The following is a 22469-nucleotide window of genomic DNA, read 5'->3' as shown; positions in this document are numbered from 1 at the left end:
TAAATAAAGGGAGGGAGAGTCCTAGATGAAACAAGACTGGCAAAATGTTATTTGTTGAAGCTGAATGATGATTACCATGGGACTCATTATATTTCCCTTTCTACTTTTATGTAAGTTTGAAAATTTCTGTTAAGAGAAAGCTTTGAAAATTCACATCTTCATCAATATTCACTGAAAGTGTAGTTAACATGTACAAAATGTGGACTGCATTTAAAACAAGGTCTTAATGGTATATCTCGGATAAGAGTGATAACATAGTCAAGGATTCAATAATCAGTCACTATACAGACTAGGCCTGAAATACAAATCTCAATTTAGGAACTTCCATTGTGGGCAGGCAGGGGTAGGGGAAATAGCCCTCTTCTAAATTTCTCTCTCCCTTTAAAGATCCTTTATTCCCTCACTTTTTATTCCACCAGATTTGCTTGTAGCTTCTGAAACTCTCTGGGCAGCTGCCAATACAGACTCACAAAAATCCTTCTCTGCTGCCTGCCTCAAAGGGGCAGTGGCTTCTTAGGTCTCTTGCTTGTTCAAGCCTTGTTATGGTGACTATACTATCTCTTGAGTCAACCAGGCCAATCTTTGTGGGGAGGGGGGGGTTCATATTTTTACACATGTTAAAAATTAACTTTTTATGCACTTATAGAATTCTATAAATTAATTTGAAAGCAGATGTCTTTTTTTTTTTTTTAAATATGATCTGACTTGATGTGTACCTTACTGCCTGGCCCAATGGCATAGGGTATATTTAGGAGGTTACATTTTAGTATTTTTAAGTATTTTATTTTCTTCTGAGAAAATGAAACTAAGTAATAAGATATCATTTTAAAGAATAGTGCTTTATTGAATAAGTTTTATTCACAGAAAAATAAGCTTTAATCTATGATGACTGCCAGATTTTACAGTAGAAAGCAATTTTCTTAGTTTTCCATACTGATGGAAAGGTTTCTACTAAATGAAAAGAGCCATAAAATTATATTCACAAATATAGTACTCTTTCTCACACATTTCACATGATTATTCACAACACTAATACAATGACATAAAAATCAGTCATTTTGTCAGGTTAGATAAAGTATAACAGTAATGAAAAAAATGCAAACTCTTCTAACAAAAATTACATTAAAGCCTTTGTTACATCAAATAAAAAATGCAAATTTGTTGCTAAGTATAGACAGAATGACAAAATATATAGTAATTTTAAATGTTACATCAATGATACACAAGAATGTAATAAATGCCAAAAAATCTATATGCATTTCTGCAAACTTTAGACTTCAAAATAGAATCTTACCACCCAAACATTAATGTAGTATTGTACAATTTGAAGCTATATGTATTTAAGATTGTCCTATTGTATTAGTTATAAAGTATCATTTAATATGTAGTGAAGGTTATGGTATGGTATACAAGAAAAAATAAACATTTGAGACCTCCCTGGAGAGGTAGCTTGAAGTTTTTCACCGTCAAACTATGACCCAGTCTGAGCTATCACTAATTAGCTATACAGCTTTGAACAAATCATTTCACCTTTCAGCCTCAGTTCCCTTATCTGTAAAACAAGAGGGATGAATTTAGATACTCTCTAAGGTCTCTTCTAGCTCTGACACCCTATGATCCTATTATGCTGCAAATGAAATTCACACTGTGCTAAGTGTACAAGAGTCAAACTGAAACTGATTATGAAAGTGGGAATAAGCCAACTGTTTCTATTAGGAAAGCTCAACTAAATTTGGTGAGAATATTTTTTTCAAGTTATTAAAACAGGAATTTAAATATTTTTAAGGACTTGACCTACTTGTTCATTGTAATTTGCATCTTGACTATGACAAACAAACAAAAAAATGAGTAAGAGTCACTGAAAGATATCATCTAAGTTTTAGCCCACATTTCCAGAGTCAAGGCATATCCACGGAAGGTAAAAGAGTGTTAGGTAGGGAATTAACATTTATACCAGGTATTTTACATATATGGCCTCCTTGAACTCATAACTTTGTAAGACACGTACTATTCTCATTTCACAGATGAAGAAATGGTTACCTCTTTTTTTCTTTTTTAAAGCAGATTTGGCTAAAAATAACCATATTTGTCAAATATTCCCTCCTGTTTTCTTATTTCTCTAATGGAAATGATACACAACCTATCCTACTTCTCCCACCCCTCCACCCCTTTTCCCCATATTCAACAACTGGGTGAGCAGGAAATAAAACAATGATTTTGATCTAAAGGGTACGATATGTGGAACTAATGCTGTGGTGGTAGTCTCCATTCAGAGTTCAAAATACCAATTTTATCCATTAAAATGAAAACAGGAAAAAAACTACCAACATTTAAATAATATAACAACAAAAGATCATAATACACAGGGCCAAATCACATCATATACATTCACTACACCCATCCTACCCCATCTTAGCCCCAAACCAAAGGGGAAAAAAAATAAAAACAAACAAAAAATCTAGTAGGAAAGGCAATACAAAGCTACTAATTAATAAACTGGAATTTATTTTATAAACACTAAACCCGTTTCTCAAAAATTAAGACAAAGCTTTTGATCAGCACACCAGATTATTACGAATAAAGATAATTATTTATTACAAAACAACTTGACTCTTCGCATGACTAAAATGTAGTAAAATAGGTGGTGCCTTTTGAAATCTTAGAGTGAACTTTATATAGAAAAGAATGTCTACATGTAGATAGTGAGAACTATTTTGGGAAGGGGGAGGCAGAGATTTGGATCTGGCTATATTTTTGACCTTGCAAGTGATCATTCTTTGCACAATTAGATGGGAAGGATCCAGGGCTTTTCATAGTGCAAACAAAGGCAAACATTGGTAAGTCTTTAAAAATTTGATTAGAAGTTGGAGTGTTGAGTGATTTAACAACCTGAAGCAACAGCACTTCTAAACAATTCTTAAAATAAACTTGTTAGCCACATCAGCTTCATGCATTAAATTTCACAACTCATGGGGAGAAAAAAGGTCTTGCTTAACTCTAAACATACAAGTTTTAAAAGAGTTTTAATGAACTGAGGCTTCCAGAACTGGAAAAGCCTTATGTTAAAACAGTTCAGTCCTCGGCCAACAACTAGACTGAACTAACTACCTGACTTGGAGCTGATGTGTCCTGGAAAACACATTTTTAAAACTTTAACACTTTTCTCCCCTTGTAATTTAAGTTTAAATTTAAAGCTTAGACTATACATGTAAAATTTAACTTAATGAATATATAACTAAACCTAAGTAGAAGAAAGTGCAAAGGTAAAGAACTGAGGATTTACATAGTAAAACAAAAACAGGGCAGTCATTATTTGATTTTTAAAATTCTCATTTAAATTTGCAGTGCTTTAAATGAATATCAAAGTAGTAATCAACAGAGGTTAAGAGACCATAATACTCTTTCTCTTAGAAAATACAACAAAAATATAACTTTTAACAGTTCCACTCTCAAACTTTTCTCTACAGTAAAATGCCTCACTCACCTCTACAACAGGTTGTTGTGAGAATCTTTGTCTGGGTGTTCTATGAAGCATTTTTAAACTTTCATTTTCTTTTTTTAATATATACTGATTCTTATTCAAGTTTTATTTTTTCTTTAATATTCAAACAACTCTTCTTTTCTTGTCAATATTTTATAATTTCCAAGAGGTTTTTAAGGATCTTGAGAGAACATTTATTTCAGAAGTATCTACTACTATCACTAGACAAGAAAACAAAAAACTTAGGTAAAGACTTGACATTTTGTCCTATATACATCTTAATCATCCTAAAGGTAAAAACTCACATGAAACTTTAAGATACAAGACGATATGAGAATCTCAACATGGAAAGCTGTCACTATAACTACGAGCAGTGTACAAACATGCTTCTACTCTTACCTACATAAGCTGACAGATGTTTAAAATACTGGGTTAACGAAGATCTTTTAGTAAAGTGACTTAGGCAGGCTTAAACTAGCAAGGATTAAGGATGAATCCTTACTAATTAATTGGAAGATCTGAGACATATTTTATATTTCATTTTACAAAATCAGGAATATTTATTTTGAAACAAGAGAAGAAGACATGGTCTACCTGTCAGAAAACTACCACTCAGAAATATTTTTCATCCACAAAGCAGGAAAAACATATAAACATTTAAATTTCACATTGGCACCAAAAAGGTTAACTGCCCTGCCTTCTTGGATTAGAAAAACTGAAGCTGAGCAGTAAGTAGTTTTGCAGGCGTTTGAACATGCCTAAGCCTTTAAATCAGTAAAATACTTTCTAAAAATTCTGATTACAAAAGTAATACAGACTTATAAAAAATTCAAACAGAACAAAATAAAAAAAGTAGAAAGTGAAAGGTCCCTCCCTGTAAAGCCCCTCTGGGACCCATACCCCCCCAAAGAAACCACATTTAACAGTTTAGTGCCTATCTTTCCAAATCTTCTGTTCTATACGTATATAAAACACACACACCTCACTTGGCTCATTCTATCCACAGTGTTTTGCCACTTGATTTTAAACTTAATATACCTCTGACATCTTTCCACGTCAGTACGTGTAGGCTAGATGGTATTCAATCATTAAATACCCTTTTAACGATGGCAAAATCATTTTTAAAAATCATCCACCCAAGTACATGTGTATAATTTTAAAAGAAAGTTGACAAAATCCTAAAACACAAACATCTAAAGATAATCTCTATCTTTCTACCAGTGTAGAATAGTTCATTCCTTTTTCACACAAAACAAATTATGTGATTGGGGAGATTAATCTGTACGTTTACAAAGAAGGCTCCATTTGTTAAGCCTATCTAAAAAGGATGAAAAAGTCAGTTGATTAATTCACTTACATTTAGAAATCTAAGTCAGTGTACTACATATACAAATTGTGATCAGTTATAATAATATGATGCTTCTTAGTCTAGGGTTTCAATTAAATAACAGTGAAAAAATAGGACAGATAATACAGCTAAAATCCTGAAAAATCCAGAAATTCAAATTTTAGATTGCTAACTATAACATCAAAGTTTACATTTTTTCCCTACTTGGTAGCAAATGCTAATGGAATTCAATGCTGATTTCTTAAAGTTGGTTCACATCACACATTCAATCAGGGTAATAAGAATATAACACGCCTACTGTAGTTAGATTAAGACATAAAAATTTTTTGCTTGAAAGTAATGACTGTGTAGCACATGGGACATTTGTCCACTGCTTCCGCACACTGTTTACAAGTGACCAGATGTCCACAAGGAATAAAAACTACAGCAATATTTCTATCCATACAGATTTTGCAAAGCTTCTCCTCTTGCAGTAGCCTTAGCTGCTCTTCAGTACTAATCTCTGTACAAAGAGAGAAAAAAAAGTGTTAATTTTAGACTTTCTTAGTTGTTTAAATTCACTGAAATAATGTGAACCCCTACTATGTGCCAGACACTAATCAAGTGTTGGGAGATAGGATGACTCACATATGGCATCTGCTCTTAAGTAGTTCGCATGCTAGTGGGAGAGAAAGACATGAGCTGAGGCTACGGAGGTAAGCACAAAGTGGTAAGTGCTATAATAAAGTTACATACAAAGTCTCTGGGACAAGACCACAGAACAAGTTCTTCTGTTCAGATTAGCTGGGGAAGGCTTCACGGGTTGGCGGCTGTTGGATGGGGGAGGGGGAAGTGGAAGAGTGACATTTAAAAATAGCAATTTGCTAAGCAGAGAAGCAAGGCTTAGGTAAAAGAAGTAGCATATAGAAAAGGCATGGCTTATTCCAGAAATGGAGGGATGGATTTGAGGGCTACTTCTGAAGTGGGACAAGTAGGATTTGGTGACTAGATGTGAGGGATGAGGAAGAAAGGAAATAAAGTTGATTTCAAGATTTCTAGCATGGCTGACAAGGGGATGGTAATGCCAATAGGAAATATACAAGGAGGTACAGGTTTGGGATTTTCAAGATTTTTTGAGGTGCTTGCACAGCATCCATATAAAAATGTCCAACAGGCAATCGGAGAGTCAAGTCTTGAGATCAGAAGAAGTTAGGGCTAAGGATAGAGATTTGGGTGTCATCAATACACAGCTGGCACTGAAGTTCTTGCTTAATTCAGCCTTTGTCAAACTAAGTTTTGTGAAATGTTAACAAATATGTCATAGAAATGTGTTTCACTGTCATATATAACTATAATGACAACAACATCAACAACAGCAGCAGTTAACAGTAATATAGCACTTCTACTATGTACTACGCAGTATTCCAAATGCATTACATATTATAACAACCTTTGTAATCACTGTATACCAGTGTATACCAAATTCAGCCTCACATGAGAATCACTTGGGGCATTTTTTTAACAATATATTCCTTGGCCCCATTCACTGAATCTAAAATAATGGGGTTGAGCACACTGGCATTTGGGAACCATGACTATCAAGTTCAGGGCAGTATGATAAAGCATATATGCCCTCTTAGAAATTCAAAATGCATTTCCCTATTTAACTACAGAGTTCATTTTTCATGGCATCTCTTTTAACATTCTGGGGAACACTATTCTGAAAACAGGTTTGGGAAACAGTGGTCTAATTTTATGCAACAAACACTTACTGAACACTTAGCTAGGTTCTAGGCATTAGAGAAAGAACAATTAACAAATACATAGACCCTGGGCTCCCAATCATTCATAGACAAGTAAGGAACACAAGCAGACAGGAAATTATAATACAGTGTGATGATAAAAAGGAATTATAACGTGTTATGAAGAACACAGGAAGGGTGTGTGTCCGTGCACACACACATAAAGGGAAGGCTTCCCAGAAAAAATTATACCTAAACTGGGTCCTAAAGGATGAGTAGGAGTAAAGTAGGAGAGGGAGACGGCCTTGGGGGACAGGAGCAATGGGAGAAGAGGGTTCTGGGCAGAGGAAATGACATAAGCAGGCTCCAAGGAGAGAGACAGAACCAGGCCTGCAAGTGCACGGGTAAGGCTTGGGAAGAGAATCTGAGGGGGAAATAGCATGACATGAGGCTACAGGTTAGCAGGAGCCTGATCATGAAGGATTTGGCAACCCATGTAAAGGAGTTTGGACTTGACACCGAGGACCCCAGGAGCCAGTGAAGGGTTTTAACCTGGAAAAAGATATCAGAATTGCTTCAGAAAGGTTTTTTTGATTAGCGGTGGAGAAAAGGATTATATAATCTCTTTTTTCTTAAAAGGCAACTTCCTGGGCATAATCAAAACTCAAAGATGGAACATAGAGATAAGAAGATAAACTGCCTGCCCCCAAGAAGCTTGTCTAATGGGCAGGAGAGAAAAGAAGACAGTTCCAAAATGATGTTACAATTGCTTTAACAGCAGAGAGAGTAGAGGGAGCTGCAAACTCTGCTATGGGTATTGGAGAAAACTTCAAAGAAGTGACCTTTGAGCTGAGCCTTGAAGGATGAGTTCAAGAAATGGATTTAAGGAACTGGGGGTGGAGTGGGGCATCAGATGAGGTATACAAACAGGAAAAAGGCATTCGGGGCATAGGAAACAACAGAAGCAAAGGGATGGCATTATAAACTGATTTATATTATATGGAAGCATCTGACCAAAAAAGTCAGAATAAAGTATATATACAAACAGGAAAAAGGCATTCGGGGCATAGGAAACAACAGAAGCAAAGGGATGGCATTATAAACTGATTTATATTATATGGAAGCATCTGACCAAAAAAGTCAGAATAAAGTATATATTCATGCCATCACCAAGACTGTGGTAACCAGTGCGAGCTAGCCTGCCAGAGGAATATGGAAAAGCAGAGTGACTTGGTGAAGGGAAAGCATTTGAGATAACAGGCTTTCTGCTGCCGTCCACAAGCAGAGGGACTCGGAGATCATGCAGCAGAAGCAGAAAAAGGCAAATGAGAACGAAGAATCCAAGTAACTTCATGTCCAATCCTCTTGCACTTCTCCTGTGTGCCTGGAGCTAGTCCCACCATGCTAGAGTTTCCTCCTGTAGTGCTCACAGGTCCCAGCCTGGCATTCCCTTTGCCCTGAGTCTACAGCAGGTCTCTTTTGTGCTTCCTTCCCTTCAGGTAGTCTCTCTACACCTGGGCCAGTCCTGGGGGTCAGGGGACGACCCCTTCCCAGTGTTTTTTAAAAAGTAGCTTTGTAGGGCTTCCCTGGTGGCGCAGTGGTTGAGAGTCCGCCTGCCGATGCAGGGGACACGGGTTCGTGCCCCGGTCTGGGAGGATCCCACATGCTGTGGAGTGGCTGGGCCCGTGAGCCATGGCCACTGAGCCTGCGCGTCCGGAGCCTATGCTCCACAACGGGAGAGGCCACAACAGTGAGAGGCCCGCGTACCGCAGGAAAAAAAAAAAAAAAAAGGTAGCTTTGTAATTCCAAGAAAAATCAAAAAAAGGAAGACAATTAAGTAATTTACACATTACTTTTGGATGTAATGCCACAATGAATAAAAAAGGACACTGGATCAGATACCTCCAGTAGTCAAATTTACAGAGACAGAAAGCAGAATGGTGGTTGCCAGGGGAGGGGGAAATGGGAGTTGTTTAATAGGTAAAGAGTTTCAGTTTTGTAGATGAAAAGAGTTCTGGAGATTGACTGCACTACAGTGTGAATGTACTTAAAACTACTGAACTGTACACTTAAAAATGGTTCGGAAGGTAAATTTTATGTGTATTTACCACAACTGTTTTGTTTTTGGCTGCGCCGCGTGGCTTGCTGGATCTTAGTTCCCTGACCAGGGATGGGACTCAGGCCCTCAGCAGTGAAAGCGCCGAGTCCTAACCACTGGACCGCCAGGGAATTCCCCACAATTTTTTAAAAAGTTAAAAAAAAAAAAACAAGAAAAAACAGGAACACCGGACCAGAAGTCAGGAAACCTGAATTTTACTCCCAACTATCTGAGTGACCTTGAGTAACAGCATATCTGCAGTTCAGTTTTCTCTGAAGTAATGAAAATTTTGTATGATCTTTAAGGTTCCTTTCATTCCGATTATTTGTGATTCCATGTTTGCAGACCACAATGGATGAAATGTCATGCCTACCAAACACAGATATCATTAACTCCACTTTTCCTACCTTATTTCAGGCTTGCATACAGACACTTACTTGAGATGGTGATGGTCTGGGCATTCTTTCCAGACTAATAGTTTACCTCTGGCAATTACTTCACTCTAGCCTTTAGAGTAACTACTAGGTTCTTTCCTTTCCTGAGGTACCTTTCCCCTTCTACTTTCTACAAGGCCCCCTTCTAGGTCGGGAGGTTCTGGCACATAGCAATAAAGGCAACAGCTAGATCATCTTTGATGTTATTTGCTAATATTTTTACTACATTATTTTAAACCACTTCTAGAATAAACTGATGTTGTTAATGTTCCTATCAGAGCAGATTCATGTGGAAAGACAGACTGATAAAAAATGTGTATGGGTTATTTGATTTTTACATTATGTTCTGTAATATACACATAAGGATTAAAGCAAGTGCCTTAGCACACACATGAAATAAAGGGCTTTGTATCATACTATGTTGTTTCTAAAAAGAAAGAAAAAAAGATACCAATTTGGTACTATCTTTAGAAGACTGGGGTATTCTCTGTCACAGAGCCAATGGGATAAAAACTAGTATTGAATCTAGGATTTCTCAATGAGTAACAATAACATTGTACTTTTTTCTAATAACTTCCATCTGTTTTACTTCAATTAGGCCCACCCTCTATTTTGTATAGAATTAAAAGATTCTTAGTGCCAGTCTTTCCTCATCAGCTTTGGGGAAGAGAAATAGACAGCAGTCCTCCATGAGAAGACAGCCTGTAACAATTACTTGCCTCTCAATTTTGTGAGACTAAGGAGAAATCATCTGATGAATTCTAACCCGTGCCCCTGAGAGCTGGCATTTGTTTAGGCCCTCCTTCCCACACTACCCTGGCTTGTAGTCTCAGTAATAAGAACTCCCCACCAACTCCTGTTGGATAGAGGACAAACATGCCCCAATGCACTCTGTCCCCTGTTCTCTTTCTACTGCAACCCACTAAATCTTTCTGTTGTAAACACCTTCAGGTATAAAAACTAACACCTTATTGTCAAACTTAATTAAGCTTGAGTTGTGGTTAAGGGGAGAATGGCACAATCACTGGTATCACGAAGTAAATGGTTTGTTTCACTATCACCAAGACACGTGGAGCTATTATAGGTTTAAAATACATGCATCTTTAAGGAAAAGATGCTTTCTGCTGAATCTTTTACATCAACTAATGTAATTTAAAACATCATTAATGTTATACTGTTTTATGACTTATGTAATTATCTGAATAATGTTTCAAAAACATCTGAAATAACCTAAAGATCAAAAGGGTCTTTAAGGTTAAAAAAAAAAAAAAAGTGAACTTTTAGGTTCATTAGCCCTTGGAGAGTTCTCATCTTTTGATACAGGTGGTCAAAAGCTTAGAGAACGATTATAATAAAGTACCCCAAGAATGTATTCAGTTTGAAACCTTTTCTTTAACCTCCAATGTTGCTGGCAAGCTCTAGAGTAGCTGTCATCCTTAAAGGAGAAACTTGTATTTTTTATCTTTCTTTTTCCTAAAAGGAGGTTATATACTTCTCTTCTACATTATTTAATACACTTTCTATACATGATTCATAGTATTAAGATGCCATTAATTCAAGCTCTATTTAGCAATATGACCCCTTTATATATTTACATCATATGAAAAGTTGCAGAACACTCTAAATCCAAAGAGTTTCAACTACAAAACTTATAGTCTACACACAACGATAAAAGTTAGTCTTTGTTGTTCTTTATCTAAAATAAAGCATAAACTCACACTTTTAAAATGAATGGATCACTGGATCTTACTTGGACCCTGAGTAGAACAAATGAACTGAAAAAACATTTTAAGACAATGAGGAAAATTAAAACCAACTGAATTTCAGATGATATGGAATTACTGTTAATTTTGTTAAGTGTGACAATAGTATGTTATGGGCTAAATGTCTGTCTTCCCAAAATTCATACGTTGAACCCCTAACCCACTGTGTGATGGTACTTGGAGGTGGTGCCTTTGGGAGATAATTAGGTTTAGATGAGGTAATGAGGATGGGACTCCATGATGGGATCAAGGTCCTTATAAGAAGAAGAACAGAAAGCAGAGTGCTCTCTCTCTTGGCCATGTGAGGACTTAGAGAAGGCAGCCATCAGCAAGCCTGGAAGAGAGTCTTCATCAGGAACCAAATCTGCCTGCACCTTGGTCTTGCACTTCCCAGCCTCCAGAACTATGAGAAACAAATGTCTGTTGTTTAAGCCACCCAGTTTACAGTACTGTTATAACAGTCTGAGCAGATTAACACACAGTATTAAGGTGATGTTAAAAGAAGTCCCTATCTGTTAGATATTTATCAAAGTATTTATAGGTAAATGATATATAGGATGTCTGGGATTTACTTTGAAATACTACAGCAAAGAAAAAAAGGTGGGGGAAGAAGTGAAACAAGATTAGAAAAGTGTCGATAATTATTGAAGATGGTCGATGCGTACGTGAGGGTTCATTATACTATTCTCTCCACTTTTGAGTATGTTTGACAGTTTTCATAATAAAAAGTTTTAAAAAACATTTATCCTAAGGGGAATATGAGAGGAGGGAAATGAATGGGCCACCAAGTCATGTAAGATACTATCCATAATGAAGTGATGTTAGGTGTGTCTTGCTTTTTAAAAACAGGCATGCGTACCTTTCTGTAACGAAGTCTGACCTGATTCATCTTGTGCATTGTCTTTCTGAGCACTCACTAGATCTGCAACCAGAACTTCAAGTGATTTATAGTTGCTCCCAGATGTCTGAATTTTTTCCTCCATTATTTTCTTAATGTCCTTGAAACTGAATCCCATTCGTATAGCTTCTTGTACCATAGGATTTTGGAATATGGTATCATCTGAAATGAAAACTGGTGAGGAAAAGATCATAGAGTTTAATTATTTTCATGAACACAACTCAACAGCAAAGTATAATTGAAAAGAAAAATTTAAGCAACAAGCAAAAAATCAAAACCAGGGACTCCCCTGGTGGTCTAGCAGCTAAGACTCTGCGCTCCCAATGCAGGGGGCCCAGGTTTGATCCTTGGTCAGGGAACTAGATCCCACATGCCTCAAAAAAAAATTTAAAAATCCCGAGTGCCGCAACTAAGACCCAACGCAGCCAAATAAATAAACAACAACAACAACAAATCAAAACCAAACCACCAAACCAAAGCTGCTTTGGGAAGAGGACTTAGAAATACTTGGGCGTTGAAGAATCACTTTCAGAATCTTACAACAGTTGAAAATGCAATGAGTATGTATTTTGTAGCATTATGAATTGAGATTAGGTGCTTTAAAGACTACATGAACAGTACAAGATAAGGTAAAACAGATAAGAAAAGGGTTAAGCGCTTCAAAATTCTGAAAAGCGTGGATGCCTTTAGTGAATCACCAGCAATTATTTTGAAAAAATCATGGGAAATAGAGGAAGACGCAGTCTGTAACCTTGAATGTATCAGCTTCCTATCTCTCTGACTTAGTTTCTGCAGCTGGGGGGAGGGTGGACTAGATAAGGCAAGAAAGCAAATAGAAAGTCACTTTAATGACACTCAAAGTAGGAATACAGATTGTGTAGTGATGTGCTAAAAGAGGAGACTTCTCCTCTGACTCATCAATTCCACTCTTCAGTATTTTTCTTTTTCTTTTCCACGCCACACAGCTTGCAGGATCTTAGTTCACCGACCAGGGATTGAACCTGCGCCCCGGCAGTGAAAGCGCTGAGTCCTGACCACTGGACCGCCAGGAACTTCCCCACTCTTGGGTATTAAAAATGAGTACATATATCCACCAAAGACATACACAAGAATATTCACAGCAGTGTATTTATAACAGGGCCAAACTGGAAACAACTCAAATGCCCATCATCAGGTGAATGGATAAGTAAATTCTGGTATATTCAAATATTACACAGCAAGAAAGAAAAATGAACTACTGCCACAGACAACATGGATCAATCACATAGATACGATAAACAAAACATCATCATAATGATGAACCAGAGACAAAAGAGTGCATACTGTATGATTACATTTTTAAGATGTTCAAATCTAATCTATGGTAATAGAAGTCAGAATATAACTTGAGGGTGGATATTGATTGGGAAGGGGCCTGAAGGAGCTTTCCAGGGTGGTGGAAATGTTCTATATCTTGATCTGGGTGATGGTTAGATGGACCTCTACCTCATACCATATACAAAAATTAACTCAAAATGGATGAAAGACCTGAATGTAAGAGCTAAAACCATAAAACTCTTAGAAGAAAACACAGGTGACCTTGGATTAGGCAATGATTTCTTAGACATGACACCAAAAGCATAAGCAACAAAAAACAGACAAGTTGAACTTCATCAAAATTAAAAAGTAATATGATTCAAAGGACACCAACAAGAAAGTGAAAAGACAACCCACAGAATGGGAGAAAATATTTGCAAATCATATATTTGACAAGGGACTTATATGTATAATGTATAAAGAACTAAAATATATAAAGAACTATTACAACTCCATAATAAAAAAAAAGTAACCCAACTAAACAAAGGGCAAAGGAGATGAACAGACATTTCTCCAAAGAAGACATACAAATGGCCCATAAGCACATAAAAAAATGCCCAACATCATTAGCTATCAGGGAAATGCAAATCAAAACCACAATGAGACATGCTTCACACCCACTAGGAGGGCTGTAATAAGGAGACAGACAAGTGTTAACAAGGATGTAGAAAAACTAACTGAAACCCTCATACACTGCTGGTGGGAATATAAAATGGTGCAGCCACTTTGGAAAACCGTCTGGCAGTTTATCAAAAGTTTAAACATAGAGTTACCACATGACCCAGAAATGCCATCCCTAAACATATACCCAAGAGAACTAAAAACATATGCCCACACAACAACTTGAACACAAACATTCATAGCAGCATCAGCATCATTCATAATAGCCAAAGAGTGGAAACACCCCAAATGTCCACTGACTAATGAATGGATAAACAAAATGTGGTATTATCCATATAAAGGAATATTTTCCACCATAAAAAATAATGAAGTACTCATATATGATAAGGGTTGAACTTATATGACTGGATGAACCGTGAAACCACACATTATTACTCCACTTATATGATACGTCCAGAATAGGCAAATCTATAGAAACAGAAGTAGATAAGTGGTTGTTTGTGCTTGGGGGTCGAGGGGCTGCAATGGTGAATGACTGCTAAGGAGTATGGGGTTTCTTTCTGGGGTTATGATAATGTTTTGCAATTAAATAGTAGTTATGGTTGTACAACCCTGTGAATGTATCAAAACCCACTAAAGTGTATACTTTATACGGGTGCAATTTTTGCTATATGAATTATATCTTCATTTAAAAACACTAATCCTAAACCAGAGCAAGAGTCTTACTAGTCATAAAAGGAATAGTATGCAGTATAAGGATGATTATTATCAAGAAATGTTATAGAATCTTTGTTTCTGGACAATTTCAAAAATACAGGCTGGAATAAATGATTTCTTAAACTGTATCATTTATGCACATTACAAAACCTTAATCAAATAGTATCAAATTGGCTCTCCTTCTCTAGCATACGTATGAATATATATAATATTCTCTTGCCTTCTAATCCTTAAGATACTAAATAGATGATGTTATGAGTATAGGGAGTGGGGAATCACCAGACATATTCTATTTTTGAAACATGATGCCTACGTTGAGAATGAGATCTGTAGTGTGATGTAGGATTCAGAAGACCTTATTTACAGTCCTAGTTCCACTAACGCTTTGTAATGTAACCGTGGGCAGGTCACTTAACCTCTCTGTTTCTTCATCTGAAAAGTGGGATAACGATATCTTCTTTGTTTCACATAATATCTTTCTCTGCACACTTTAGTTTTTAAAGATGCCTATCATGAGTAAATAATCTTTGTGATAAAAATCCTCTACCTCTCTAAAAGGTAATAGGAGGTAAACAAACCAAACCATACCCCTTTGTGAAGAAGCTGGGGAAGGCAAAAAGATGGCATGGAATAAGGAAGCAGGAAGGTTAGGGCTGATCATGGTGATGGCACATTAGTAGAGCACTGGATTCACAATCCTGGCTAACTAAAGAAACCCCATTGACAAAAATACACTTAACGAAAAAAAAAAATACACTTAACGCTTTTTGTGATTTTAACAGAAATAACAATGGAGAGCCTACAGCTGTTCCTCTGGAACTTGGAAAAACTGTCCAACCTCTGAACTAATGTTCCCAGTATATAAATATCCAACTTAAATTTATAGGCACTTCATTAATTCTTAAGTCTACAGCAATCTCATCTCAAAGATATATACCTTGAAAGAATCAGTTTACCTTTCCACCTTATAAATAACAAGTATAATAAACTGGCAATGAAATTAAAGTATTTATTTTAATAAGAATATTTACCAATTCTTTTAGTTAATGATGGTGTTTTTTCAGCAGTTCTCGTCTAAAATAGAAATATGAATTATAAGTTAGAATTCCTTTTGGTAGAAGACAATTACTTCAATTTGAGAAGTTATGTTAATCATGAGTTTATAAATTAGCTTTATTCCAGTTCCAACATATGAATATTCACAAGAGGCATATAGCCTGATGAAGCTAGAAGTTAAAAGATCATCTAACCCAATCCATTCACTTTACAGACAAGAAGCTGAGGCTCAGGGAGATTAAACAACTTGATTGAGGCAATACAGTTCATGGCAGGGCCATAATGGCAACTCTTCTGTCTCATTCTAGTCCAGGGCTCTTTCCACAAAGTACTGATGCCTTGGCCACCCCAGGCCACACTATCAATATAGATACCTTTTTGAGATTTTAAATATTGTCTGTGAAAAGTTAAAGACTAGTAGTACAAAACACATTATACAAGTCTAAGTTCAGAAGGCTGAGGGATTTAAGTGTTTTAGTTCTTCAAGCCCATTTTCGCCTACAGTGATACTTAAATCAGTTCATCCTGATTCCCTTTTCACAAATTTGCTTTAGCTTAAGAAAAACGAGCACTCTTCAAGATCTCCCCTTTAAGCTCACCATACATTACTGTTTTACTTTTAAAATTTTTATTTTATATTGGAGTATAGTTGATTTACAATGTTGTGTTAGTTTCATGTGTACAGCAAGGTGATTCAGTTATACATATATCTATTCTTTTTCAAATTCTTTTCCCATTTAGCTTATTACAGAATATTGAGCAGAGTTCCCTGTGCTATACAGTAGGGTCCTTGTTGGTTATCTATTTTATTTTATTTATTTATTTTAATAAATTTATTTATTTTTGGCTGTGTTGGGTCTTCATTGCTGCACACGGGCTTGCTCTAGTTGGTGGCGAGCTGGGGCTACTCTTCACTGGGGTGCGTGGACTTCTCATTGCAGTGGCTTCTCTTTGTTGCGGAGCACAGGCTCTAGGGGCACGGGCTTCAGTAGTTATGGCACAAGGGCTCAGTAGTTGTGGTACAAGGGCTCAGTAGTTGTGGTACAAGGGCTCAGTAGTTGTGGCACGCAGGCTCAGTAGTTGTGGCACGGGCTCTAGAGCACAGGCTCAGTAGTTGTGGCGCACGGGCTTAGTTGCTCCGCGGCATGTGGGATCTTCCCAGACCAGGGCTCGAACCCATGTCCCCTGCATTGGCAGGCGGATTCTTAACCACTGCGCCACCAGGGAAGTCCCGGTTATCTATTTTAAATATAGTAGTTTGTGTATGTTAAACCCAAACTCCTAATTTATCCCCCTCCCCACCTTTTCCCTTTGGTAACCATAAGTTTGTTTTCTGTGAGTCTGTTTCTGTTTTGTTAAATAAGTTCATTTGTATCATTTTTGCTCACTGACTTCCTTTTGGTCACACATACCTTCTTTTGGTGTCTTAACACCTCCATCAAGCCTTCTGCCCTGGGAGCGATTCTGTTTCTTTAGGTGATTTTGCATAACTCTCTTCTGAACCATTATATTTTGTTTAGCAATGTAGCAGAGTTAATATTTTTTGACAACTACTTTTTAAAGACTGTTTAGGTACACAGTAAAATTGAGGGGAAGATACAGAGATTTCCCATGTACCCCTTGCCCCAACACATGCGTTCCCTCCCTCATTATCAACATCCTTCCCAGAGTGGCACACTTGTTAAAATCAGTGAACCTACACTGATATGTCATAATCACCCAAAGTCTATAGTTTACATTAGGGTTCACCCTTGTTTTACATTCTATCACCATACATTATTAATCTAAAATACTATACTATGAATTTTATACTAAGAAATCATTGCAAAACAAATTATGTAATATCTGAAAATATATATTCTACAATATGTGACTTACCAGAGACTCCTCAATTGAATGGGTTAAATGAATATTGTTTATGTATTCTTGTCCCTTCTCTTCTAACAGAAATCTACACCTAAACAAATAAAACGTTAAACTTTAGTAGCTCATAAATTAGTAAAGTATAATTAAAGATATAACCTCCATCATCTTAATTCCATTAACTTGCTTTTCGATATTTCTAAGGAGCCACAAAATAAAATGTTACTCAATTCCTTATTAAACTATCATTTTAAGGTTAAAAAAATGTTCTCTTTGTTATCCTAATATGCTAATGTCAGTACAACAAAAATATCAACTTGAGAACTTTCAGCTTTTACACAAATTATTAAATTAGCACCTTGACATTTAAAAACAAGTTTTAAGTAATCTTAACGAGTTTTATTTAGAGATTAACCAATTGTACATTTTAAAGGAATTCTTTAGGCTTTCAGCTTTTCCTTTTAAGGCTGTTTAAGGTTAAAATTTATTTTCAAATGATCATTCTGAAGTTTTAAGTTGTACTATTTTGTAGGCCAAAAATCCACATCACTGTACACTGTACACATCTGTGTACTTTATTTTAAAGAGGCAAGACGGCAAAGAGATGTTTAGAATATGTCATCTTTCTAAGATGCCACTGAGTGTAAGCAGCATGATTATATTATGTACTACCACTGCCAATTAAATTATGACCCACCACCAGATGTGTCCTGGTTTCAGAGATCTGAAAATGTGACCAACTGTGTGCCTTAGAATCCGCGAGATTCAGTAGTATTTGTTAGAGGGCATGATGGATTCTTAAGGAATCTCCTGGGCAACATGGGCTCTCATGCCCATCATTAAAGAGCCTACTTCCCACAGTGGATAAGAATCTGCCTGCCAATGCAGGGGACACGGGTTCGACCGCTGGTCCAGGAAGATCCCACATGCTGCAGAGCAACTAAGCCCGTGCGCCACAACTGAGCCCGCGTGCTGCAACTACCACGATGAGAAGCCCATGCACCACAATGAAGAGTAGCCCCCGCTCACCACAACTAGAGAAAGCCTCACAGCAACAAAGACCAACAAGGACAAAATTTTTTTTTTAATTTTAAAAATAAAAAAAATAAAGAGCCTACTTCCAAACAACAACAAAAGCATACATTCCTTTTTTTTAAAAAAAAGTAATTAATTAATTTGGCTGCGTTGGGTCATCGTTACTGCACGGGGGCTTTCTCTAGTTGCAGCGAGCGGGTGCTACTCTTCATTGCGGTGCGCGGGCTTCTCATTGCGGTGGCTTCTCTTGTTGTGGAGCATGGGCTCTAGGTGCATGGGCTTCAGTAGTTGTGGCACACGGGCTCAGTAGTTGTGGCTCACAGGCTCAGTAGTTGTGGCTGGCGGGCTCCAGAGCGCAGGCTCAGTAGTTGTGGCGCATGGGCTTAGTTGCTCTGTGGCACGTGGGATCTTTCTGGACCAGGGCTCAAACCTGTGTCCCCTGCTTTGGCAGGCGGATTCTTAACCACTGCGCCACGAGGGAAGTCCCATACGTTCCTAATTTGGTGTTTAGAAATAGAATCATCTGAACGTCATAGATGTGATACGTAAGTAATGAATGGTTTGGTCACTGGAGAAGGCTTAGGTGTTTTTTTTTTTGTTTTTTTTTTTTGTGGTACGCGGGCCTCTCACTGTTGTGGCCTCTCCCGTTGCGGAGCACAGGCTCCGGACGCGCAGGCTCAACGGCCATGGCTCACGGGCCCAGCCGCTCCGCGGCATGTGGGATCTTCCTGGACCGGGGCACGAACCCGTGTCCCCTGCATCGGCAGGCGGACTCTCAACCACTGCGCCACCAGGGAAGCCTGGCTTAGGTGTTTTGTTCAAATGTATATAAAGTAGGTGACCCCATTTTTATAAACCTGGTGTGAATTTCAAATTTCAATTGGTGAAGGCAAAAATAGCTGACGTGAAAAGTTATTCAAGTCTTCCCACTGCTTGTGTGCTGTCCAACTTGCCTGTCACTGAAGGAACATTTAAATACCTTACCCTGGATACCACATAGCATGTTGTTCCCAAGGGTCTTCACTGGGCTTCCAATCAGTTAGCCCTCCTCCACAGTGAAAGCACTTTACTTTATCACCTTCACCTAAGAAACACACAAGTAAAAATACATGTATTTGTGCAATTACAAGCTTACCCCAAAATATCCTTTTAAATACTATAAAATTAAGCATTTCTAAATTACATGAAAGTCTCATAGCTTAAAAGAAGATATCTGAATTCACATCTAAGTAACAGATAAGATCATTTGAGGAGGAAATACACACTAAATTCACTGATTCAATTTGAGGTATTTTACAGAAGACACAAATAAAATTTCCCAATTTTTATGCGAAAAATCACAATTGTTTTAACATATGTCATTTGGGGCCATCAATGCTACATTTACTTTTTCAAACTGTGAAACTTTAACAATAAAGTTCAGCATATATATAAGTTTCTCTAAGGTTATAGCTATATGACACTAAACAAACTTTCAAGATTGCTATATGATACTAAGTAAATAAAATATTGAAATAACTTATATTTTGTATTTTGGCACTATTCAATCTTAAAGTAACTGGGTCAGATATATAACGGTATAATTTTTCTGAATATTCCTGGAAGCCATCACACTAATGGCCCTTCCTTCCCTACTGACATGTCTACAGCAGTCCATTTGAAAAGTGCTCATTTTAAGCAATAAGGTATCTTTTGAATATACAGGGCAGCTTTCAAATATACAGTCTATGTACAAAAGGCAGGTATCAATTTTAACATCAGCCAAAGTAAACTCCCTAATGTTAACTCTTCTTATAGGGTTGTTGTGAAGCATAGAGAAAATGCATGTAATATACGCATTGAGCACATATAGTAGGTGTGTAATAAATTATAGTTAGTATTACTATCAGACCTATTCTTCTATCAGGGATATCTATCATCTTTTGCATGTCATTCTTCTCCAAAACACAATTACATAAAGATAAATATGACTCATAATATGGTAATCTTTTCCACGTAAATTCAGTGGTTATATTACAGATTCAACATAAGGGTTCACAGAATAATACTAATATAAATAATGATGTCGGCCTACACCTAAATATTTACCAGTTCCGGGGGCAAATGGCATCTATTTACTTTTTAGGAGCCCTGGGATAGTTGGAAAGTTATTTATTAGCCTACTTTTATAATAAAGTTTACCTAAAGCATAAAATCCAGCTCTTGCAAGCTGCTCCTTGTTAACTGAGTATATCCACGTCCCAAATGTAATGATCCGTGCTTCGTAATCTGCCATGGCTGGATTTCTTGGAGGATTTGTTGAATTTGGGAAATTCCTATCAGAACTCACGACATCAGATTCACTTTGAATATTAAAATTCCGGCCCAATACAAAGAAGCAATTAGGAAAGTGTCGCCTGTGTTCTGACCATGCACGATCACAAGGTTCCCAATTTTTCAGTTTCCCGCCACAACAAAAGCATTGTACTTGATCATCAATACCCGTGTAGTAGAGTCCAGCACTAGCTAACTCTCTTGGGGTTAAGTGGGCATAGTCTGGCCAGTTTTGAAATGACTTTAATCTAGCTTCTTCACTACACATGGCAGGGTTCCTTGGGTATATGGTGTCTGATAAATCTACAACCTGTCCAGTTCTCAAAAGATAGTCTGCATGAGTCTCAGATGGCCTTTCTAAAACAAAATGATTTCTGTTTCCCAGACAGTTTTCAGCTTTGTACTGACCATTTTGGACACCAGGATTTGTAGGCTGTGCAGCATTACTTTCGAAATAAAAGCCATTGATAAATCTGCAATTTGGGGATACTTTCCTGTGTCTTCCAACTGCTGAGTCTCCATACTGCCATCTATCTACTGCTGCATGACAACTAAAGCACCGCACGGTGTCTCCTTCACCAGTGTATAGAAAACCAGCTCGTGCTAGTGTTGATGCTGAAACAGGACTACTACTTGGAAAATTAGCAAAAGTTTTTAATCTATTAAACTCTTCTACAAATTCTTCATCCTTACTGATGTCTGCAGGTACACAAGTTTTAGATCCTTCAAAACTGTTAAAAGTCATCTTCTCTTGAAAATAGGACTTGTCCACCTTTTCTAAAAAGAGAACATTACATTAGGAAATCCAAAAATGTCAAACACAAGCAATATACTTTCGATATTAGGAGTTAACAAATTACCCACTGATGACACAATTTTAAAGAAACATTCTAATTCTAAATACTAGAATCCTACATTACCACATGATTCAGGTTATAAAGTAAAAACTAGCATTTTTGTTTTCTCTTTCAGAGGAAAGTAATATTTAAGCAGGTAGATCAGAACTATTCATTTTTAAGTGCCTATTTTACATAAATATGAAAACTATGTGATGCAGAATATATTAAAATTATTAACCATGTAAAATCATTAATTAGGAAAAGCACGAAAGAAGCATAAAATATGCAGATTCTTGAAGTCTATGCATAATTGTTATAATGGATCATTGTATATTCAAGGCATCTAAGTTTAGTTTTTACAATTAAAAGAATGTTCAGAATGTTAATGAATTTTTAATATTTCTTTATTGATTAGCAAAAGATAAGTTTTATTCACAATGTTGGTTCCAATGTATTCTTTAAGAGCATCAAATGTTTATGATTTTCACGTATAAACAGAGTCCATTTTTGTTAGAATTGGATCATTTCAAATGTATATAATACTGCCCTCTAGAGGGTGGCTCAGGAAAAATACTAAGTACTTGTAGACCTTAACTGCAGTTACTTTTGCTATCAACTGCCCACGGTCAAGAAACAAACTGTTCAAATGGAAGAGAAGTACTATTGCAGCCTCATTAGAGCTGCCAAATTACAGCTGTGTAATATTTAACCAAGATAAAACACTAAAAGGAACTGGCTGGATTATGAGAAGAGTGGCCAAGATAATTTATCCTCCAAACCTGAACTCTTTTGAAACTGAAAAATGATGCTACTAATAATTTCATTGGGACAAGAGGCACAAATAAGGGTTGCCCCAGGCAAACCTGGTTCTTTAGAACCTCACACTGTTCCTGACACTGTGCTCAGTACATGCTTGCCAAATGCAA

The 22469-nt window shown here is 36.9% G+C and overlaps 1 protein-coding gene and 1 pseudogene across 12 annotated transcripts in view; one reads left to right on the top strand and one right to left on the bottom strand.

Annotated features, from left to right (window-relative positions):
• Positions 1 to 598: 598 nt before the first annotated feature.
• The window catches only part of XIAP (X-linked inhibitor of apoptosis), a 45270-nt gene continuing 23399 nt past the window's right edge, over positions 599 to 22469 (bottom strand). For 8 of the 11 annotated variants that reach the window (XM_079910852.1, XM_079910859.1, XM_079910855.1 and 5 more), the window contains 6 exons: positions 20573 to 21481; positions 19376 to 19475; positions 17372 to 17450; positions 15469 to 15511; positions 11705 to 11917; positions 599 to 5331 (listed from right to left, as the gene is read on the bottom strand). In XM_079910852.1, the coding sequence (XP_079766978.1) occupies positions 5138 to 5331; positions 11705 to 11917; positions 15469 to 15511; positions 17372 to 17450; positions 19376 to 19475; positions 20573 to 21449 (1506 nt within the window). In that variant the 5' untranslated portion in view covers positions 21450 to 21481 and the 3' untranslated portion in view covers positions 599 to 5137. The remainder of the gene's footprint in view (positions 5332 to 11704; positions 11918 to 15468; positions 15512 to 17371; positions 17451 to 19375; positions 19476 to 20572; positions 21482 to 22469) is intronic. The other 3 variants (XM_079910860.1, XM_079910856.1, XM_079910853.1) reach the window with 2 other exon arrangements.
• Positions 7736 to 8111, top strand: LOC307180517 (small EDRK-rich factor 2-like; annotated as a pseudogene). The gene has a single exon. The product of its transcript is annotated as a small EDRK-rich factor 2-like (transcript).

The sequence above is a fragment of the Stenella coeruleoalba genome (assembly GCF_951394435.1).
Source record: "Stenella coeruleoalba genome assembly, chromosome: X".
In the NCBI taxonomy this organism is placed as follows: domain Eukaryota; kingdom Metazoa; phylum Chordata; class Mammalia; order Artiodactyla; family Delphinidae; genus Stenella; species Stenella coeruleoalba.
The sequence above is the reverse complement of the archived record's forward strand: the minus strand, read 5'-3'. Positions and strand labels throughout refer to the sequence as shown.